At 40.2% G+C, this 17387-nt stretch overlaps 1 protein-coding gene across 1 annotated transcript in view; it reads left to right on the plus strand.

The window, feature by feature from the left end:
* The window catches only part of LOC130361842 (probable cation-transporting ATPase 13A5), a 218814-nt gene that overhangs the window by 180287 nt on the left and 21140 nt on the right, over positions 1–17387 (plus strand). Inside the window, exons 27-28 of the mRNA XM_056565409.1 lie at positions 184–358; positions 2724–2896. Coding sequence (XP_056421384.1) covers positions 184–358; positions 2724–2896 — 348 coding nt within the window. The remainder of the gene's footprint in view (positions 1–183; positions 359–2723; positions 2897–17387) is intronic.

The following is a 17387-nucleotide window of genomic DNA, read 5'->3' on the forward strand; positions in this document are numbered from 1 at the left end:
CAGTCAGATGTAATGCACAGTTACACTAAAAGGAAAATACAACATAACAAGTAACCTTAGTAGTAATTTCTTTTATAACAATGCAGTCATAAATTGTTTGTAAAAGTGACTTTAGCTATAAAAGCAAGTATAGAGAATATCCATTGTACCTAAGTAAACAGTTTTTTTTTTCTTTTCCCACAGTGAGTATAACTGGCCCTGCTTCAAAGCTAGCCCCTTATAGACCTGCAATGAGTCTTTTTTCTCCACCTTTACTACTTTCGGTGGTTTTGCATATTTCATTCACCATTATAATACAGACCAGTGCCTTCTTCTTTGTGCAACAGCAACCATGGTACAATGAAAGTAATGTTTTCAGGTGAGATTATGTCAGAATTTTTTTTTTTTTAAACAGGTGCTATATAAGTCTGTTTACTAGTGATATACACTCTGCTATTTATACTTTTATTTAAATAGATTAAACTTTATAAAAAAATGAAATTGGAACATTTAAAGAGCCCCAAAGCATTGAAAAGGGTAATACTGTGCTTGAACCTAACCCTCATGTACCCTAATTTATTCCCCAGACTAATGTCCAAACACAGTTCCCTGCAAAAAAAGAAAAAAAAAGTAAAATCAAGGATGCATGAGGAGGATACAAATAGCCCAAAACTGTGTACAGTGCATAGAATCAGCAAAGTCATCTCACAGATAGTAAACCAAAATATTTGTTATGGTTGGTGGCAGCCTGTACAACTGAATGTCTTATAGTTCAAAATCCACACCTCCAGCAGGGTCATGTGCCAACATAATTTATGTAACAAACAGTTGTTGGCTGATCATCCCACCAATATCGTGTATTCCTTCCACCAGGGATTAAAGAAGGTATTTTAGTGCCCTTGATGTCACTTTCCCCCTGCCGATTTGACCTACTTAAACCCATTCCTTCTCCTAGTTATAAGAACTCTAAAAGTGACTGACAGTTCAGTAATACAGTAAGTGGGAGAGCAAGAGGCCATTGGCCAGAAGTTGTAACCCCCACCCCCCCTTGTCCCAGGCCTAAAATCATGAATGTTTAAGAGAAATAATACTTATGACATGACAAAAGGGGACACATTGAAAATTGTTACTAATTTAAGCATCATTCAATATTTTTTTTACAATTTACAAACAGGAAAGAACCTAAAAAAAAGTAAGGTAAAAGGTGGAGTACAAAGGATATGAAATAAGAAAGTGGTTCTAAAATTTTAATAAATATATACAAATACTTTATAATAGCTTAAACTTCCACACAGATTAATGCTGCTATAATAAAAGACATTAAAGTCCCATGCCATCTATTGTAGTAGTGCCCCTATCATACTCTAGCAAAGCAATAATACCCTCTTATATACCCAAATACGCATTATTCCTACAGTTGTCACAACATAATAATTCATCACATGTACCCTCTAGACAGAAATAAAACCTGTCAGCAGTAATATTGCCCCCTTTCTGCCCTCTAAAAGGTAATAATGCCCCCTGGGCATCTTCAATAATGTCACTCACACATTAAAAATCCCCACCTTTTTGTCCCTGGATAGGAAATACTGGATAGTGCTACCTTTGTTAAGGATTATACATATCTAAATCCAACCAGCAAGTGAGGCCTTTTTTTTCTCTGAAGTGAAATCAGTGTGTCACCTTTGATGAAATACTTGGTTCTAGTGTCCTGTTCATGTAAATATATCTCCCATCTCCCCCTAGTTAAAATAGATCATTACTTAAGGTACATTTTAACCCCTTAATAATACATAATATTATGTACTGTGAGTACTAAGGGGTTTTGAAGCAAGCCACTGAGGCTCACCAGAAATGCGGGACATCACCGATCATGCTGATCTGAATTAAAGGGGTATTCCAGGCCAAAACTTTTTTTTATATATCAACTGGCTCCGGAAAGTTAAACAGATTTGTAAATTACTTCTATTAAAAATCTTAATCCTTCCAATAGTTATTAGCTTCTGAAGTTGAGTTGTTGTTTTCTTTCTAACTGCTCTCTGATGACTCACGTCCCGGGAGCTGTGCAGTTCCTATGGGGATATTCTCCCATCATGCACAGCTCCCGGGACGTGACATGATCATTGAGCAGTTAGACAGAAAACTTCAGAAGCTAATAACTATTGGAAGGATTAAGATTTTTTAATAGAAGTAATTTACAAATTTGCTTAACTTTCCGGAGCCAGTTGAGATATATATATATATATATATATATATATATATATATATATATATATATAAATATATATATAAAAGGTTTTGCCTGGAATACCCCTTTAAATAAGATTGTCAGGTTCCCACAATCCCTAGCATTAGATTTTTTTTTTTTTTTTTTTTTTTCATTCTGATAGATTTCCAAAAGTCTACTTCTTGGTTAGTGTATTTGTTGTATTTGTGTTTATGTGAAATCTTGTGCCAATATTGACCAAAGCATGCATCATTATGAAACATTTTACTCCAACAACTGTTGGAAAGGCCTCAGTAAATATCAGCAACATGTGAAAAAAACATGGACATGCCCTCTTTTGGGGGTTTTGATCTGTTTTGCTGGATGGATAAATCAGGAAAAGCCCAATAGAAACACTTGATAAATCTGAAAACATGTTAAAAGAGCAAAAAAAACTCAACAAAGTCTGTCAGCTTTAAGTTTACTTAGTCTGGGCCATTGTTTTCTTTATTCTGATACAGTATTTCTCTTTCTTCAGTGCTTGCCTACTGCATGATGAATTTTTTGTCAATGAAACAGTGATAATGCCACACAGACAATCTCAGAATTTCCTGACCACGACTTTGTGGCCTGTAAGTGGGATACACCTCATCATTGTCGAATGTGTGTTTTCTAAAGGAAGGCCTCATAGAAAACCGATGTATACAAACTGTAAGTTTTAAATTTGTTGGGTCCAACCACCGGGACCCTTGCAATCTCCCGTATGGGGCTCCAGTAGTACACAGAAAGTCGGCGTGTCGACCACCGCATGAAGCGGCGGCTGACACACCCCCTCAGAGCAGCGTTCCGGTTCTCCCAAAGTGTTGTATTGAGGGAGTGGGTCAGCCGCAGCTGCTTGCGGCGGTCGACACTCGCCCTTTCAGCGGATTGCCAGGGCCCTGTATGGGAAATCGTGAGGGCGCGGGCATGGGGGGGGGGGTGTTTGTTCCCAACTCCTTTGGGTAGGGGATATGTTTTCTGATTCTGTAGTCCTCCTAATTAAATAATTAATAAAATTATTCTTGTGGAAGAATGGAGGCCCTAGCAAGATTATGACTCCTAAATAATTAGGTCCCAGTGTCAAAGATATTAAGATATTCCCCAACAGCACCCAGGCTCAGATATGACTGCTATTTCTGCACCCCTACTAATCAACTGGCTCCAGAAAGTCAAACAGATTTGTAGATTACTTCTATTAAAAAATCTTAATCCTTTCAGTACTTATGAGCTTCTGAAGTTAAAGGTGTTGTGCGCTGCCCTGCTTTTCGGAGCTCCGCATGCAGCGTCCGGAAGTTCATTACTCCGAACGCTGTGTGCGGGCTTCTGTGTTCGCGCCCGCCGGACGTGACATCATGCCCGGCCCCCTCGTGACGTCACGCCCGCCCCCTCAACAAAAGCCTATGGGAAGGGGGCGCGACCTCTGTCACGCCCCTTCCCATAGACTTTGGTAGAGGGGGCGGGCGTGACGTCACGAGGGGGCCGTGAACACGGAAGCCTGCACATAGCGTTTGAAGTAATGAACTCCCGGACGCTGCGTGCGGAGCTCCGAAAAGCAGGGCAGCGCACAACCCCTTTAAGGTTGTTCTTTTCTGTCTAAGTCCTCTCTGATGACACCTGTCTCAGGAAACGCCAAGTTTAGAAGAGGTTTGTTATGTTTGTTATTTGCTTCTAAACTGGGCGTTTCCCGACACAGGTGTCATCAGAGAGGACTTAGACAGAAAAGAACAACCTTAACTTCAGAAGCTCATAAGTACTGAAAGGATTAAGATTTTTTTTAATAGAAGTAATTTACAAATCTGTTTAACTTTCTTGAGACAGTTGATATATATATACAAGTTTTTTTTCCTGGATAACCCCTTTAAAAGGAACAGGCCTCTTTCTGAATTTGTTACATCTTAATATGTCTGTGTACCACACACAAGCTAAGTTCAACAGATTTTTAAATTACTTCTATTTTAACATTTGAATCCTTCCAGTCCTTATCAGCTGCTTTGTAGTACAGAGAAAGTTGTATAGTTCTTTCCAGTCTGACTACAGTGCTCTCTGCTGACACCTCTGTCCATGCCAGGAACTGTCCACACCAGAAGAGGTTTGCTATGGGAATTTGCTCCTACTTTGGACAGTTCCTGACACAGACAGAGGTGGCAGCACTATGGTCAGACTGAAACAAAATACACAACTTCCTCTGTAGTATACAGCAGCTGATAAATACTGGAAGCGTTAAAATTCTTAAATAGAAGTAATTTACAAATTTGTTTAACTTAATTATTTGCAATAATTTTTACCAATTTAGGATGGAATGTATAATAACACTATAGACCCATGGAAGTCCTGCCCTCTCCTGGTAAACTCTGTTTACTTTTTAAGAGAAAGTGGACAGTGTAATAAAATGGAGTTTGGGCAAAAATGCACAATGTTTGTACATTAGAATTCTGGCTTACATGGCTTGATACATTCCTTCTATTATATAATGAAGACTCCAGTGATATATAGAAAAAGAGGAAACAGAAAAGAGAGCGCACTAATGTGCCATGATTCCGTATGTATGTAAAATACTCAGATAGACAAGGACTGCTGTGCTCACCTGGGGGTGTTGTGTTACAGACACAACACCGTTGAAGGCTTATTCCCCAGATCCCTGGGAGGTAGCGGTGGAAGAGCTGCTGGGCACCCGTTCGTCTCGGGAACTGGTCCTGGACGTCTGATATGAGGAGAAAAATAGTGGAATCCTGGTTCCACAAAGAAGCGGTGCTTAGGTAGCGCTCGTTTCCAGCGGGAGACGAAAGATTGTAGTCCACGAACTTGGGTATGGTATAAAGAAAAAGATCTTTATTCGCACATGTAGTAACAAAAGGGATAACGCGTTTCGAGGGGCGGAGACCCCCTCTTCGTCAGATCCAATCATATGTTTGGGATGGGTTCCCGTCCCGTTTATACAGAAAAAACCCGCGAAATAGTACATATTGGCGAATCAGATTGCGTTGCACAATATACATCCTATTTAAAAGTACATATCAGTAATCAATAACATATATAAACATTAAGGAAGATTAAAAGAGTTCCCACTGGAAAAAGGGGAAAGGGAAGGATCAGAGGAAACTATGATGATAGTATGCTCACTCATGGATCCTAGGTTGAGGGTTCGGGTGGCTCCTTTGTTAGGGCCGCTAATGATTGTAACAAAACTCAGTGGTCCAGTGCCGTGGTTCCTGATGAGATGAAAAAAACGCACAGCAGAGGAGGGACTGGTCACACAAGAAATGGGAGACCCGTTCTTTCGGCCAAAAAATTACTCCCGGTAGATGTCAGATCATCGCGTCGGTGGTGCTCCAAGGGACACACTGCACCTGACATTTTCTAGGTTAAAGGGCACGGAGGATAAGAGGGATTGCAGACTCAAAAAAACAGTGGCTCAGCTGTGCGGAGCGGTGAGTGGAGTTTACGCTGTCTTGCTATCGCATCCATTGCGAAATGCAGTGTCCATCCTTGAGTGATGTTATTGAATCGTATATTCATGTTAGTGAATTTCTTCACATATTGGTCGTCTGCTCGTTCTTCTTGGGTCCTAAGGTGTTTCTTATTCGTGGTGATTCGCACATCTCGATATCAGGTTTTTTTGGGACATAGTCCCATTGATTCAGTGTATAAGTTCCACTGCCTCATTAAGACCATATGGTTGGAGTGATTCCAGCCTATATATCCAGAACATTTCCCTCTTTGCTAGGGCTTCTGGACGATTGGTGATATTGTTGGGAATATGATCAATTGGAATAATAGAGAACGGATTTGCAATATCTTTGTGTCTTAAAGTGATGTGCCGTGACAGGCTGTGTTTCATGTAGCCCTTCTTGATGTTACTTCTATGTTGGTTGGTCCTTAAATGTAGTTTCTGTGATGTGCGGCCAACGTATTGTAAACCGCAGCAACAGTTGATTAGGTAGATCACATATTGGGACTGACAGGTAAGATGAAATTGTATGTTGAATTTTTCTCCTGTGTGATGGCTTGAAAAGGAGGTATCGGGTTTGGTTATTGTTCTGCAGCACAGGCATCTTTTGGTGTTGCATCTGAATGCCCCTTTCTTTTGGCTCGTTTCCATAGTTGATGTTGCTTTTTTCTTTTGTTTTTTGAGACGGCTCGGAGCCAACATGTTTTTTAGGGAGGGTGCCCTTCTGAAGGTCATTGAAGGTTGTGTGGGTAAAATGTCTTTGAGGTACGGATCGCATCTCAAGAGACCCCAATGTTTTTTTAGGATGTTCCTAATTTTCGAATGGCCGGTAGAATAGGTGGTGATAAAGTTGCCGGCATATTTTTTGGTGTTTAAAATCTTTGCTAGACCGGTCTGTCTATTGGTGGTTTCATTCATTTGTTCGTCTTTAGTTTCCACCTTCATTTCTTTAGGTGTCTGTGACGGAGCTAAACAGTCATCCTGTGTGAGTAGCAGAGTTTTGCGATATGCGTTCTCTACCAGGGATTTAGGATATCCTTTCACTTTAAAACGTTCTTTTAGGGTTTTGGATTGTGTGATGAAAGTTCTTGTCTCCGTACAATTTTTCCTAATGCGTCGGAATTGACCGTATGGAATATTAAGTTTCCATTTCCTGTAATGGCCGCTTAAGAATGGAACATAACTATTCGAATCCACTGACTTGAAATGGGTAGAAGTGATAATTTGGTTGTTTGTATGTGAGATTTGAAGGTCTAGAAATTCAATGGACATGTTTGAAATATTTGGGGTCAAAGTAATGCCCCAGTTGTTACCATTGATTTCCTTGATTAGTGTTTCCAGTTCTTCTGGGGAGCCTCTCCATAATAGGAACAAATCGTCTATATATCTTTTATAGATGACTGTGTTGTTTTGGAATAGGGGGTTCTTTCTGAGGAACCTGTCTTCAAATTGGCCCATGAAGAGATTGGCATACGACGGGGCCACTCTAGTCCCCATGGCCGTTCCTTTTATTTGGTGGAAGGTCGCCCCGTCGTATGTAAAAAAATTATTCTTTAGAATGGTTTCCAGACACTTCAAGAGAAATGAGGTCTGTTCCGGTGGCATCATGGGATCATTCTCCAGGTAAAAAGCCGTGCATGTTAGGCCCAAATCATGTTTAATATTGGAGTATAGTGCTGACACGTCCATAGTGACCAGCAGCATGCCTTCCTCCCATGTGACATCTTTGAGGGTGGTAATTAATTGGTCCGAGTTTTTTAGGTAGCTGGGTAGTTTTTGGACATAGGGTTGGAGTATCAAATCAAGATACTGAGAGATGTTACTGGTTATACTGTCTATGCCCGATATGATGGGTCTTCCGGGTGGGTGTAACTGGTCTTTATGAATTTTAGGTAGATGGTAATAAAATGCCATTTTTGGATTAGGTATCCATAGAAAAGTTTTTTCTTTTTTCGTGAGTATTTTATGTTGTAAGCCCTCCTCTAGGAGGGTGGATATTTGGATTTTTAGTTTTGGTAAGGGGTCGTCCACTACTCGTTGATAGTAGGAGGTGTCTCCTAGTATTTTCCAGGCTTCGATATTATAGTCATTGTAATTCTGAATAACAACTCCGCCACCTTTGTCCGCAGGGCGGACCACAATGTCCGTGTTGTCCTGTAAAGTTTTCAACGATGTTTGTTCATTTTTTGAGAGGTATCCCTCTTTGGAATAAGAGGGAAATTTATCCGGGAGGGATTTGAATTCCTCTGCTACGGAATCGTGGAATGCCCTTAATAGATGTCCCTGGCTGTTTGTTGGGTAGAATTTGGACTTACTTCTGACTGTAGGATGGATCCCCAAAATTTCAGTTTTATCTGATTCAGCGATTTTTTGGGTGTTATTGGGTAATGTGAAATGACGTTGTAGGGTGAGTTTCCTAGTAAACCTATGTAGGTCAAGAAACAAATCGAATTTTTTTGGGTGGTATTTAGGGCAAAAAGAAAGACCTTTTTGTAATAAGGATAATTCACCTTTATTAAGGGTGTGATCCGATAGGTTGAAAATTTTAATGGTTTGATCTTTTGTGGCAATAGAGATATTGGAATTCTTTAGGAATTTCGTTTTAGTTTTTCGTTGTTGTTTATGTTTGCCTCCTCTTGTGCCACGTCTAGTTTTCGTTTTGTGGCTTTCCCTGGGGTAAAATAATCCATTATTGTTCTCGTTTTGTTGTTGCCTTCCTCTAAAAAATGGTTCTGAGGTCCCTTGTGGCTGTGATTTTCTGCCTCGGGATGCGGGGGTGATTGGCTCTGGACCTGATTACTCCCCCTTGTGTTCTTAGTCATGTCGTCTGAGAGATTAATTAGATCAGATGGCAAGGGGGTATTGATGTCATTAGAAGTGGGTTGATGAATCTCTGCTGTTACTGTGAACGTATGTAGTGATTCTCTGATTGTTTTCAAAAAAGGTACCAGAGCTTCTTGTCCGGCTTTGGAGTTGTCCACCATTATTGGTTTTAATGCTGTTGGGGAGGATGTTGGGCTGGTCTCATGGACTGTCATTATCGACAAATTCAATGAATTGTCTTTCAAAGGTGAGGGAGAGAGTTGGAGGATTGGTGTGATATCTTCTATGTTGAAGATGGGGTCCTCCTTAAGTTTTTCTTTAAGACGTAAAATTGACTGTCTGATATTATTCATGTGTTCCGCCACTCGGTGAGGATCTTGTTTGGGTGTATCCGAGATGGATACTATGTCGTCTATATCGATTGGGAGTGAGGGATTTTTTTCCAATACAACAACATTAGTAGATTTTTGTATGATGGTACTTGATTTCTTCTGGAGTGGAGTGTTGGTGATTCTTCCCTTCTGTAAGCGGACTCCGGTGGGAGTCTTGGGATGGATAATAATATTCTTATCAAAGGTATTGCTCTTCTTCCTTTGAGGGATGGTCGGATGTAATTGAGAGTGGTGAGAATTATCTTTTTGTTTAATCGTATAGGTGGAGTTCCGCCATACTTGTCCTCTGTTATGAGGTTGGGGGTGTTTTTGAGGTCCCCAAGTTTTATTAGAGTTGTAATTGTGATATGGTTTATTCATTTTCCTGGGAGTTCTTGAACCGTTGTTCTTAGGTGTGGTTCCAGAGCCCAATTTCGAGGTAGAATTAGGAGATGGAGGTGTTGGGTCCTCTTTCTCCAAGGGTTGTTTATTGGTATTTTTGTTTCGTGTCCATGTTCTATAAATATTCCTAGTTTTATCCATGCGATCTCTTTTTAGTTTGCTGGCTTTTTTGATTATTAATTCTTGTTGAGTTCTTGATATGCGAGTGGATATTTTATTGTTTAGAATTTTGTATTCGTTATGTGAGGAGAATTGATCCAGATCAGAAATTAAGCACTGTATTTTTTCCTTAGTATTGGCTTTTAACGACTCCCTTTTGGATTTAATGTGATTGATCAATAGTTCAGAACAATTGTTCAATAGGTTGTCCCACTCTTTGGTGTATACTGTATCATCTTTGAAAGTGGAATCAAAGGTTAACCTCAAACCCCTTGGGGCAAGACATTCATGTAGATAAATGTTCAGAAAATCAATGTCAATGCTATGTCGCATTTCATCTAATAACACATTCTCTAAATCATTAAACATCTTAACCATATCGTCTTTGACCTTATTTTCTAATGCATCATCTACAACCATTTCATCTTGTACATAATCATATTCAGTATGTGTAGCGATCAGTCTATTGCGATCGGTATGGCATCTATTGTAATAGTCCATTATGGTACTTGTGCAGCTGCAACTGTTTCCCGTTCCAAACCGAGGTAGTATAGAACGTCCCGACACTTGAAAAAGACAGTCTAGTGCGGTGAAGTGAAGACTCCAGTGATATATAGAAAAAGAGGAAACAGAAAAGAGAGCGCACTAATGTGCCATGATTCCGTATGTATGTAAAATACTCAGATAGACAAGGACTGCTGTGCTCACCTGGGGGTGTTGTGTTACAGACACAACACCGTTGAAGGCTTATTCCCCAGATCCCTGGGAGGTAGCGGTGGAAGAGCTGCTGGGCACCCGTTCGTCTCGGGAACTGGTCCTGGACGTCTGATATGAGGAGAAAAATAGTGGAATCCTGGTTCCACAAAGAAGCGGTGCTTAGGTAGCGCTCGTTTCCAGCGGGAGACGAAAGATTGTAGTCCACGAACTTGGGTATGGTATAAAGAAAAAGATCTTTATTCGCACATGTAGTAACAAAAGGGATAACGCGTTTCGAGGGGCGGAGACCCCCTCTTCGTCAGATCCAATCATATGTTTGGGATGGGTTCCCGTCCCGTTTATACAGAAAAAACCCGCGAAATAGTACATATTGGCGAATCAGATTGCGTTGCACAATATACATCCTATTTAAAAGTACATATCAGTAATCAATAACATATATAAACATTAAGGAAGATTAAAAGAGTTCCCACTGGAAAAAGGGGAAAGGGAAGGATCAGAGGAAACTATGATGATAGTATGCTCACTCATGGATCCTAGGTTGAGGGTTCGGGTGGCTCCTTTGTTAGGGCCGCTAATGATTGTAACAAAACTCAGTGGTCCAGTGCCGTGGTTCCTGATGAGATGAAAAAAACGCACAGCAGAGGAGGGACTGGTCACACAAGAAATGGGAGACCCGTTCTTTCGGCCAAAAAATTACTCCCGGTAGATGTCAGATCATCGCGTCGGTGGTGCTCCAAGGGACACACTGCACCTGACATTTTCTAGGTTAAAGGGCACGGAGGATAAGAGGGATTGCAGACTCAAAAAAACAGTGGCTCAGCTGTGCGGAGCGGTGAGTGGAGTTTACGCTGTCTTGCTATCGCATCCATTGCGAAATGCAGTGTCCATCCTTGAGTGATGTTATTGAATCGTATATTCATGTTAGTGAATTTCTTCACATATTGGTCGTCTGCTCGTTCTTCTTGGGTCCTAAGGTGTTTCTTATTCGTGGTGATTCGCACATCTCGATATCAGGTTTTTTTGGGACATAGTCCCATTGATTCAGTGTATAAGTTCCACTGCCTCATTAAGACCATATGGTTGGAGTGATTCCAGCCTATATATCCAGAACATTTCCCTCTTTGCTAGGGCTTCTGGACGATTGGTGATATTGTTGGGAATATGATCAATTGGAATAATAGAGAACGGATTTGCAATATCTTTGTGTCTTAAAGTGATGTGCCGTGACAGGCTGTGTTTCATGTAGCCCTTCTTGATGTTACTTCTATGTTGGTTGGTCCTTAAATGTAGTTTCTGTGATGTGCGGCCAACGTATTGTAAACCGCAGCAACAGTTGATTAGGTAGATCACATATTGGGACTGACAGGTAAGATGAAATTGTATGTTGAATTTTTCTCCTGTGTGATGGCTTGAAAAGGAGGTATCGGGTTTGGTTATTGTTCTGCAGCACAGGCATCTTTTGGTGTTGCATCTGAATGCCCCTTTCTTTTGGCTCGTTTCCATAGTTGATGTTGCTTTTTTCTTTTGTTTTTTGAGACGGCTCGGAGCCAACATGTTTTTTAGGGAGGGTGCCCTTCTGAAGGTCATTGAAGGTTGTGTGGGTAAAATGTCTTTGAGGTACGGATCGCATCTCAAGAGACCCCAATGTTTTTTTAGGATGTTCCTAATTTTCGAATGGCCGGTAGAATAGGTGGTGATAAAGTTGCCGGCATATTTTTTGGTGTTTAAAATCTTTGCTAGACCGGTCTGTCTATTGGTGGTTTCATTCATTTGTTCGTCTTTAGTTTCCACCTTCATTTCTTTAGGTGTCTGTGACGGAGCTAAACAGTCATCCTGTGTGAGTAGCAGAGTTTTGCGATATGCGTTCTCTACCAGGGATTTAGGATATCCTTTCACTTTAAAACGTTCTTTTAGGGTTTTGGATTGTGTGATGAAAGTTCTTGTCTCCGTACAATTTTTCCTAATGCGTCGGAATTGACCGTATGGAATATTAAGTTTCCATTTCCTGTAATGGCCGCTTAAGAATGGAACATAACTATTCGAATCCACTGACTTGAAATGGGTAGAAGTGATAATTTGGTTGTTTGTATGTGAGATTTGAAGGTCTAGAAATTCAATGGACATGTTTGAAATATTTGGGGTCAAAGTAATGCCCCAGTTGTTACCATTGATTTCCTTGATTAGTGTTTCCAGTTCTTCTGGGGAGCCTCTCCATAATAGGAACAAATCGTCTATATATCTTTTATAGATGACTGTGTTGTTTTGGAATAGGGGGTTCTTTCTGAGGAACCTGTCTTCAAATTGGCCCATGAAGAGATTGGCATACGACGGGGCCACTCTAGTCCCCATGGCCGTTCCTTTTATTTGGTGGAAGGTCGCCCCGTCGTATGTAAAAAAATTATTCTTTAGAATGGTTTCCAGACACTTCAAGAGAAATGAGGTCTGTTCCGGTGGCATCATGGGATCATTCTCCAGGTAAAAAGCCGTGCATGTTAGGCCCAAATCATGTTTAATATTGGAGTATAGTGCTGACACGTCCATAGTGACCAGCAGCATGCCTTCCTCCCATGTGACATCTTTGAGGGTGGTAATTAATTGGTCCGAGTTTTTTAGGTAGCTGGGTAGTTTTTGGACATAGGGTTGGAGTATCAAATCAAGATACTGAGAGATGTTACTGGTTATACTGTCTATGCCCGATATGATGGGTCTTCCGGGTGGGTGTAACTGGTCTTTATGAATTTTAGGTAGATGGTAATAAAATGCCATTTTTGGATTAGGTATCCATAGAAAAGTTTTTTCTTTTTTCGTGAGTATTTTATGTTGTAAGCCCTCCTCTAGGAGGGTGGATATTTGGATTTTTAGTTTTGGTAAGGGGTCGTCCACTACTCGTTGATAGTAGGAGGTGTCTCCTAGTATTTTCCAGGCTTCGATATTATAGTCATTGTAATTCTGAATAACAACTCCGCCACCTTTGTCCGCAGGGCGGACCACAATGTCCGTGTTGTCCTGTAAAGTTTTCAACGATGTTTGTTCATTTTTTGAGAGGTATCCCTCTTTGGAATAAGAGGGAAATTTATCCGGGAGGGATTTGAATTCCTCTGCTACGGAATCGTGGAATGCCCTTAATAGATGTCCCTGGCTGTTTGTTGGGTAGAATTTGGACTTACTTCTGACTGTAGGATGGATCCCCAAAATTTCAGTTTTATCTGATTCAGCGATTTTTTGGGTGTTATTGGGTAATGTGAAATGACGTTGTAGGGTGAGTTTCCTAGTAAACCTATGTAGGTCAAGAAACAAATCGAATTTTTTTGGGTGGTATTTAGGGCAAAAAGAAAGACCTTTTTGTAATAAGGATAATTCACCTTTATTAAGGGTGTGATCCGATAGGTTGAAAATTTTAATGGTTTGATCTTTTGTGGCAATAGAGATATTGGAATTCTTTAGGAATTTCGTTTTAGTTTTTCGTTGTTGTTTATGTTTGCCTCCTCTTGTGCCACGTCTAGTTTTCGTTTTGTGGCTTTCCCTGGGGTAAAATAATCCATTATTGTTCTCGTTTTGTTGTTGCCTTCCTCTAAAAAATGGTTCTGAGGTCCCTTGTGGCTGTGATTTTCTGCCTCGGGATGCGGGGGTGATTGGCTCTGGACCTGATTACTCCCCCTTGTGTTCTTAGTCATGTCGTCTGAGAGATTAATTAGATCAGATGGCAAGGGGGTATTGATGTCATTAGAAGTGGGTTGATGAATCTCTGCTGTTACTGTGAACGTATGTAGTGATTCTCTGATTGTTTTCAAAAAAGGTACCAGAGCTTCTTGTCCGGCTTTGGAGTTGTCCACCATTATTGGTTTTAATGCTGTTGGGGAGGATGTTGGGCTGGTCTCATGGACTGTCATTATCGACAAATTCAATGAATTGTCTTTCAAAGGTGAGGGAGAGAGTTGGAGGATTGGTGTGATATCTTCTATGTTGAAGATGGGGTCCTCCTTAAGTTTTTCTTTAAGACGTAAAATTGACTGTCTGATATTATTCATGTGTTCCGCCACTCGGTGAGGATCTTGTTTGGGTGTATCCGAGATGGATACTATGTCGTCTATATCGATTGGGAGTGAGGGATTTTTTTCCAATACAACAACATTAGTAGATTTTTGTATGATGGTACTTGATTTCTTCTGGAGTGGAGTGTTGGTGATTCTTCCCTTCTGTAAGCGGACTCCGGTGGGAGTCTTGGGATGGATAATAATATTCTTATCAAAGGTATTGCTCTTCTTCCTTTGAGGGATGGTCGGATGTAATTGAGAGTGGTGAGAATTATCTTTTTGTTTAATCGTATAGGTGGAGTTCCGCCATACTTGTCCTCTGTTATGAGGTTGGGGGTGTTTTTGAGGTCCCCAAGTTTTATTAGAGTTGTAATTGTGATATGGTTTATTCATTTTCCTGGGAGTTCTTGAACCGTTGTTCTTAGGTGTGGTTCCAGAGCCCAATTTCGAGGTAGAATTAGGAGATGGAGGTGTTGGGTCCTCTTTCTCCAAGGGTTGTTTATTGGTATTTTTGTTTCGTGTCCATGTTCTATAAATATTCCTAGTTTTATCCATGCGATCTCTTTTTAGTTTGCTGGCTTTTTTGATTATTAATTCTTGTTGAGTTCTTGATATGCGAGTGGATATTTTATTGTTTAGAATTTTGTATTCGTTATGTGAGGAGAATTGATCCAGATCAGAAATTAAGCACTGTATTTTTTCCTTAGTATTGGCTTTTAACGACTCCCTTTTGGATTTAATGTGATTGATCAATAGTTCAGAACAATTGTTCAATAGGTTGTCCCACTCTTTGGTGTATACTGTATCATCTTTGAAAGTGGAATCAAAGGTTAACCTCAAACCCCTTGGGGCAAGACATTCATGTAGATAAATGTTCAGAAAATCAATGTCAATGCTATGTCGCATTTCATCTAATAACACATTCTCTAATGGACTATTACAATAGATGCCATACCGATCGCAATAGACTGATCGCTACACATACTGAATATGATTATGTACAAGATGAAATGGTTGTAGATGATGCATTAGAAAATAAGGTCAAAGACGATATGGTTAAGATGTTTAATGATTTAGAGAATGTGTTATTAGATGAAATGCGACATAGCATTGACATTGATTTTCTGAACATTTATCTACATGAATGTCTTGCCCCAAGGGGTTTGAGGTTAACCTTTGATTCCACTTTCAAAGATGATACAGTATACACCAAAGAGTGGGACAACCTATTGAACAATTGTTCTGAACTATTGATCAATCACATTAAATCCAAAAGGGAGTCGTTAAAAGCCAATACTAAGGAAAAAATACAGTGCTTAATTTCTGATCTGGATCAATTCTCCTCACATAACGAATACAAAATTCTAAACAATAAAATATCCACTCGCATATCAAGAACTCAACAAGAATTAATAATCAAAAAAGCCAGCAAACTAAAAAGAGATCGCATGGATAAAACTAGGAATATTTATAGAACATGGACACGAAACAAAAATACCAATAAACAACCCTTGGAGAAAGAGGACCCAACACCTCCATCTCCTAATTCTACCTCGAAATTGGGCTCTGGAACCACACCTAAGAACAACGGTTCAAGAACTCCCAGGAAAATGAATAAACCATATCACAATTACAACTCTAATAAAACTTGGGGACCTCAAAAACACCCCCAACCTCATAACAGAGGACAAGTATGGCGGAACTCCACCTATACGATTAAACAAAAAGATAATTCTCACCACTCTCAATTACATCCGACCATCCCTCAAAGGAAGAAGAGCAATACCTTTGATAAGAATATTATTATCCATCCCAAGACTCCCACCGGAGTCCGCTTACAGAAGGGAAGAATCACCAACACTCCACTCCAGAAGAAATCAAGTACCATCATACAAAAATCTACTAATGTTGTTGTATTGGAAAAAAATCCCTCACTCCCAATCGATATAGACGACATAGTATCCATCTCGGATACACCCAAACAAGATCCTCACCGAGTGGCGGAACACATGAATAATATCAGACAGTCAATTTTACGTCTTAAAGAAAAACTTAAGGAGGACCCCATCTTCAACATAGAAGATATCACACCAATCCTCCAACTCTCTCCCTCACCTTTGAAAGACAATTCATTGAATTTGTCGATAATGACAGTCCATGAGACCAGCCCAACATCCTCCCCAACAGCATTAAAACCAATAATGGTGGACAACTCCAAAGCCGGACAAGAAGCTCTGGTACCTTTTTTGAAAACAATCAGAGAATCACTACATACGTTCACAGTAACAGCAGAGATTCATCAACCCACTTCTAATGACATCAATACCCCCTTGCCATCTGATCTAATTAATCTCTCAGACGACATGACTAAGAACACAAGGGGGAGTAATCAGGTCCAGAGCCAATCACCCCCGCATCCCGAGGCAGAAAATCACAGCCACAAGGGACCTCAGAACCATTTTTTAGAGGAAGGCAACAACAAAACGAGAACAATAATGGATTATTTTACCCCAGGGAAAGCCACAAAACGAAAACTAGACGTGGCACAAGAGGAGGCAAACATAAACAACAACGAAAAACTAAAACGAAATTCCTAAAGAATTCCAATATCTCTATTGCCACAAAAGATCAAACCATTAAAATTTTCAACCTATCGGATCACACCCTTAATAAAGGTGAATTATCCTTATTACAAAAAGGTCTTTCTTTTTGCCCTAAATACCACCCAAAAAAATTCGATTTGTTTCTTGACCTACATAGGTTTACTAGGAAACTCACCCTACAACGTCATTTCACATTACCCAATAACACCCAAAAAATCGCTGAATCAGATAAAACTGAAATTTTGGGGATCCATCCTACAGTCAGAAGTAAGTCCAAATTCTACCCAACAAACAGCCAGGGACATCTATTAAGGGCATTCCACGATTCCGTAGCAGAGGAATTCAAATCCCTCCCGGATAAATTTCCCTCTTATTCCAAAGAGGGATACCTCTCAAAAAATGAACAAACATCGTTGAAAACTTTACAGGACAACACGGACATTGTGGTCCGCCCTGCGGACAAAGGTGGCGGAGTTGTTATTCAGAATTACAATGACTATAATATCGAAGCCTGGAAAATACTAGGAGACACCTCCTACTATCAACGAGTAGTGGACGACCCCTTACCAAAACTAAAAATCCAAATATCCACCCTCCTAGAGG

This window comes from Hyla sarda, chromosome 3, assembly GCF_029499605.1.
Source record: "Hyla sarda isolate aHylSar1 chromosome 3, aHylSar1.hap1, whole genome shotgun sequence".
Lineage (NCBI taxonomy): Eukaryota > Metazoa > Chordata > Amphibia > Anura > Hylidae > Hyla > Hyla sarda.